Source organism: Agelaius phoeniceus, chromosome 14 (genome assembly GCF_051311805.1).
Source record: "Agelaius phoeniceus isolate bAgePho1 chromosome 14, bAgePho1.hap1, whole genome shotgun sequence".
Taxonomy (NCBI): domain Eukaryota; kingdom Metazoa; phylum Chordata; class Aves; order Passeriformes; family Icteridae; genus Agelaius; species Agelaius phoeniceus.
In genome coordinates this window covers 14,395,001-14,400,953 of record NC_135278.1, presented here as the reverse complement: position 1 = coordinate 14,400,953, position 5,953 = coordinate 14,395,001, and the positions used below count along the sequence as shown (strand labels likewise).

At 48.8% G+C, this 5,953-nt stretch overlaps 1 protein-coding gene across 1 annotated transcript in view; it reads left to right on the top strand.

The window, feature by feature from the left end:
• Positions 1 to 2,012: 2,012 nt before the first annotated feature.
• Positions 2,013 to 5,953, top strand: part of LAS1L (LAS1 like ribosome biogenesis factor) — an 11,333-nt gene continuing 7,392 nt past the window's right edge. Inside the window, exons 1-5 of the mRNA XM_054641560.2 lie at positions 2,013 to 2,262; positions 2,867 to 2,992; positions 3,210 to 3,279; positions 4,416 to 4,497; positions 5,594 to 5,785. Coding sequence (XP_054497535.2) covers positions 2,066 to 2,262; positions 2,867 to 2,992; positions 3,210 to 3,279; positions 4,416 to 4,497; positions 5,594 to 5,785 — 667 coding nt within the window. The 5' untranslated portion in view covers positions 2,013 to 2,065. The remainder of the gene's footprint in view (positions 2,263 to 2,866; positions 2,993 to 3,209; positions 3,280 to 4,415; positions 4,498 to 5,593; positions 5,786 to 5,953) is intronic.

Here is a 5,953-nt window from a genome sequence, read left to right as displayed (position 1 = left end):
AAACAGACTGATTGGGAGGGATTGTCCTGCTCTGCTCTGCACTGGCATTGGCCCCAGCTTGAATACTGTGAGAAGTTTTGAGCACCACAATATAAAAAAGACATTAATTTGTTAGAGAGGGTCCAAAGGACGACCACAGGATGGGTGGATCTGGAGGGGAAGCCTTATGAAGAGTGACTGAGGCCACTTGGTTTATTCAGCCTGGAGAAAAGGAGATTGAGGTCAGACCTCATTGTGGTCTTCAACATCTCCACAAAGGGAAGCAGAGGGGCAGGTGATGATCTCTTCACTCTTATGACCAGTGACAGGACACAAGGAAATGGCATGGACCTGAGTCAGGGGAGATCCAGGTTGGATATCAAGGAGAAGTTTTTCACCCAGAGTGTGGTTGAGCACTGGAACAGACTCCCCAGGGGAGTGGTCAGAGCACCAAGGCTGTCTGAGTTCAAGAATCATTTGAACAATGCTCTCAGGCATGTGGTGGGATTCTTGGGGATGGTCCTGTGCATGGCCAGGAGTTAGATTCAATGATCCTTCAGGGTCCCTTCCAACTCATCACACTCTATGATTCTATGACTCTGGAATAAGGTAGGAAGGGAGAGAGTAGCAAATAATTTTATTTCTATTGTCTATTTTTTCTCCATTTATGCAGTATCAGCAAGACTGGCAGTTTAAATTATGCTGAGAAGTCTCCCAAATGGGAGATGAGCCTGAGACACTCACTAAAGTAAAACTACCAGGGTATGGAAAGTCTTTCTGAGAGTACCATTTCTCTGTTCAGTGCAGTTAGAAATTGCAGGTTTTTAGTTCATAAAGCTCAAGAACAGGCAGACAGGAAACCTTTCAGAAAAAAATACAGTCAGAGGGACTTACACCTTGCATCTATGATGCAACTGTAAAGTGCAATTTACAGCAGTTGGCAGAAGGAACAGGAACCATGAAGATGTGATTTCACCACTCCAAGTTACTCAAACAGTTATCTATGGTCAGTGACAAGCTGATACAAACTGCATTAGCACCACGGGTGCTTTGGCTTCATCATTATTACAATGATGTTATTACCTGAGGCCTCTAATCAGGGCTTTGAGACAAAGACCATCACAGCAACACTCACACATTTATTATCTCCCAGCATGAGTCTAACCTGGTCCGGAATAAAGAGGAAGATTTTGGTCCAACCAGGTAGCTGGGATCTTAAGGCCACTTAAATAGGGACTTCACTCCCAGACACACTCAAAATGAAGCACAATCTCACATGCTTTGCTAAATGAGGGGTTGAGGATTTCCTCTCTTTAATAATCCCAAAGATAAATTGTAGGTGAGGTTTAGGCTGGATATCAGAAAAATGTTTTTCACCATGAAGTGTGCTTGCCCCACCTCGAGTACTCTGTGCTGTTTTGGGCACCGAAAGGAGGGCCGGGAGGAAGGGGAGAGGTCTGGAGGGGAAGCCTTAGGAGTGGCTGAGGTCACTTGGTTTGTTCAGCCTGGAGGAGACTGAGGTCAGACCTCATTGTGTTCTTCAACATCTTCACCAGGGGAAGTGCAGGGGCAGGTACCAAGCTCTTCACTCTCGTGACCAGTGACTCGAGGAAATGGCATGAACCTGAGTCAGGGGATGTTTAGGCTGGCTAAAAGAAAAGACTTTTCACCCAGAGGGTGGTTGGGCCCTGGAACAGAATCCCCAGGGAAGCGGTCAAAGCACCGAGGCTGACAAAGCTCAAGAAGCGTTTGGACAACATTATGGGGCACACGGTGTGGCTGCTGGGGACGGTCCTGTGCTTTCTCGCAAGGCTTCCCTCGCTCTGGTTCAGGACACATCTCGCCGCCCCTCAGCTCTCCGCACGCACAAGGGGAAAACGCCCTGGCCCCCAGTCCTGGGGGCCGCAGAGGATGCAGGGCCAGCCCCGCCGCACCCCTGCGGCACCCGCGGGGCCGGGCTCGCCTGAGGCGGCCGCACCCAGGGCGGGCGGCGGGCGCGGGAAGCGGAAGCGGCGCGGGCAGGGCCGGCCGGGCCGGGCCGGGCAGGGCGGGCCGGGGAGGCGGAGCGAGGAGCGGCGCTGGCGGCATGGCGGCCCGCGCGGGCCCGGCCGGGCGCCGCGGCCAGCCCAGCTCGTCCCCGGCCCGCAAGCGGCTGAAGCCGCTGCGGACGGTGGTGGCGTGGAGGGGCCGGGCGGAGTGGGACCAGGTGATGGTGGGGCTGTACTGCGGGGACAGCCGGCTGCAGCAGGACGCGCTGGACCGCGTCTCGGCGTGGAAGAGCCGGTACGGGCCGCGCGCCGCGGGCGGGCAGCGATGCGGGGCTCGGGGCCGGCCCTGTGTCCCTGGAGCGGCCGCTCTGTGCCCTCGGCCCCGGCCGTGCCCGGCCCCCGCCGGAGCAGCTCCGCGGCCGGGGCTGTGGGGGCAGGCCGGCGGTGCAGCAGGGCTGGCGGCCCCGTCTTGCAGAGCTCCTTCATTGCGGGAGGCTCCGGGCACGCAGCTTATGCCGAGAGCACGGTGGTCCTGTGGGAGCAGGGTGGCAGAAGCCCTGCATGCCCGCAACTTCACGGGCTGATTTCTCTGGCAGTGAGCATATCCAAGGCCCTTAAATTGCCTCTGCTGCATCCGTACACAAGACCCGCCTAGGTAAAGCATCTTGTCTGTGTGCTTGGCGTATCAGTAAATATTCATTTACCGTGTGCTTAGGAGTAACCGTGTAACCACTCTGTTCCAATAGAACCCTTCTGGAAAGAGCCTTTGATGCTCTCTCAGCATACCATTTCTTAGGCTGTTATGTACCACAGAACACGAAATGTAGTGGAAAAGCTGCCCTTTTTACAGGGTGAGTGCATTTGTGTGAGCCTGCTCACCTGGTTTTCCTTGCCTCCAGGTACGGTCCAAAAATGCCTCTTGCAGTGGACTCCACGGCAGAACTGATTCGCTGTAAGGTCCTCGATTCATCTGGCAGATTGAAGTCACACGAGCTCATCCTGTCTTATGGGCTGGCCCTTGTAAGGTAAGGGCTCTCAAGGCCCTTGTGCTTTTGAGAGAAAGACCTGGACAGATGTCATTATTCCACTGTCTGAGTTCACTTTGCATCTCTGGGACCACAGGATTGTATAGTACACAGGGAGTTTGTCTCAGGAGTTCCAAGTTTCTCTGCAGCTCTTGATAGTAATTTATAGTATATATAGTATATATAGTAATTTATTTTTTCTGTAACCTCCATGCAGATTTGTCAACTTGATCACAGAAAGGAAACAGAAGTCGGTCAGCATTCCTCTGAGACAATTAGCGAGAGAGGTAACTATTGAATAGGAGTTGCTTGATAATTTACAGGTTATTAACAACACTAGTGAATGAAATTATGGGGGATCATTCTTTTGTAACCAAAATAACAGATATAGATGCTTGTTTATTGTAGCTGCAAAGTTTTAAATGGGTTTATTGCAACTGGATACAAAATTTGTTCTTTGAAGTCACAATAAGAGTGACAAAGGCTGATGATCATTAAAGGTTTTTGAATCACATGTGATCAAATGATTTGAATCACATATGATCAAATGTGTGTAGTCCCACTTGACATACTGTCACACGTTTTGCTTTCTTGGCGACTGAGGAAAAAGAGCTAAATCCGTGGTTTATAAATCCTAGTCTTTGACAAGCAAGGCTATTCATCACATTTGTAGGTATTTTCATCTCTTTTTTTTTCGGGTGAGCTTTTCCACTCATGTGGAGGAGGAAGGGTTCAAACTGTAATTGTAGTAGCAGGACCAACTTGAGTCCTTTTACTGCCAGCTGCACTGAGCATCATACCTGGGACTGAACAAGTTTTGACAGTGAAGGACAGACAGTATTAGAGACTCTTCTGTATATGTTTGGACCCCTGTGTGGGAATGATGAATTGATTTTTTTTTTCCTGGGTTTTTGAGAAAAGTTCTGCTTCTCACTTTTTAAAACTGATCAAGCTTAAAAGCAAAGGTCCTGCATAGTTAAAGGTAGTTGTCCTCAGGAAAGCTGAAAAAAACTGCATGCAAATTATCGTGTAAATGTCAGTATTATATGTGATACTGTGTCTTTGATACATAGTTATCCAGAATGAGAAGCAATTAAACTGTATTTGAATGGATGAGACAGTTACATTAGATTACATGTAACACCTCTGTCTAAAAAGAAATCTCTTGTTGCATGTAACACTGAAGGACTTAAACTGTAAAATACAAGTTTGTATGAATCCTAGCCCACAGGAGGAGTGGCCTCAGAGAGCTGGGGGATCTTGGCTCACTCCTGAAGTGGAGCCAAGGGAACTACAGCGCAGCAGTGGCCAGGAAGGTGCTGTTCCCACCTGCTGGAGGCTCGGTGCAGCTGTGCAGGGCTGGTGCAGCTGTGCAGGGCTGATGCAGTGGGGCAGAGGGGTCAGCTGCTGGCTGTTGTTGCAGGTGGACATCCCCGTGTGGGTCGTGGATCTCCGTCATGAGCTGACACACGGGAAGCTGCCGCGGCTGGCCCTGTGCCGCAAGGGTGAGTGAGTGAGTGAGTGAGTGAGTGAGTGAGTGAGTGAGTGCCACCAGCAGCTGCCACTGGCAGGGGTGGCCTGAGGCACATTGCCCAGGGTGGCAGTGCCAGAGCTGCAGGCCCTGAGGGGAGCACCCCTGCCTCCGTTTTGGGGTGCTGCAGGACAGGCAGGGAGAGTTGTGATATCAGACTCTGGGAGGATTTGCCACTGCCCTGTCAGGATAGCTGAGCTGTGTCCTGTGGCTCCTCACAGGACAAATGTTCAGAGGCTTTCTCCTGTCCCTGAAAAAATGACTCAAAACAGCAACAGCTGGTTGCAGCAGTTTGGTGCTTTTGCTTTTTAACAGCACAGGAAGTTCATCTTGGGGAAATAGGTAAAAGCTTTTTCTGATGGTATAGTGATACCTAAGACTCCTAAAAAATCCTATTTAAGGAGAAATTTGGATACTGCAAGCCTCAGTGAATGACCAGCTCATAGTATTTGAAGAGACTCCTGGAAATATTGGGTTAAGGCTTGAGAATCCAGTTAAATAATCTTCAGCATGGTCCTTAGATTGAATTGGGAAAATGCTGATGAAAGTAAAGGCATTTCCTTTCTATTCTATTTCATGTATGCATAGTGTAGTCCCTGCATAAAAAAAATTCTGTTATTGTTGTAGATGCTGTGTTGACCATGGTGATACTAACACGGTGATACTAAAGTATTGACTAATTTTCTCATCTGAATGCCACTGCAGGGACCTAGCTGCTGCTTAAATTTGACCTAGCTTGAGCAAGGTGCAGTGCCATAGCAGTGTCCAATCATTTTTCTCCCCCCCCAGAAATATGATGGGTAGTTATCATGTCTGTGATACTGAATTGCGTTTTTTCTCTTCCTGGTTTCTTTCTGGAGGTTGGTTTTGGTTTGGTTTTGGGGGGTTTTGTTTGTTTGTTTGGGTTTTTTAACTTGTTCACTTCATTCATTAATGGAGTATTTTGTGTTTTCAGGGTTCATAACTGGTTAATAGCATTTATTTTCATAATTCAAGTTAGCAATATACCACCTATTATTTTTTGCCATAACAAAGAAATCCTCCCTGAGATGTTTTCTGTTCTCTGTTAGGTTGTGATGTTGTGCTGGAGTGGCTGCGGAAGATGTATTGGAACCGTCAGCTGGGCAATAACTTGTGTGAGGAAGATGAGGATGAGGAAGAAGAGCAGGAAGAGGTGGAAGCAAATGCAGATTTGGATGGTGATGCATGGGAGATTCAAACCCCACAGCATGAGGCCTGTCAGAAACACAAGGAATTCCATGGTAGGTGTTCCTAGAACAACAGCAGATACAAGGATTGGATATGCTAAAGAAAGCAGATTAAATGTGTCATCTTCTAGCATAAAGATATACCTTCAGCTCAGGCTTTGGGATTCCTCTTTGAGTCTTGGTGGATTCCTGGTGTTGACTGACTGGTTTGGTAGTATTTCT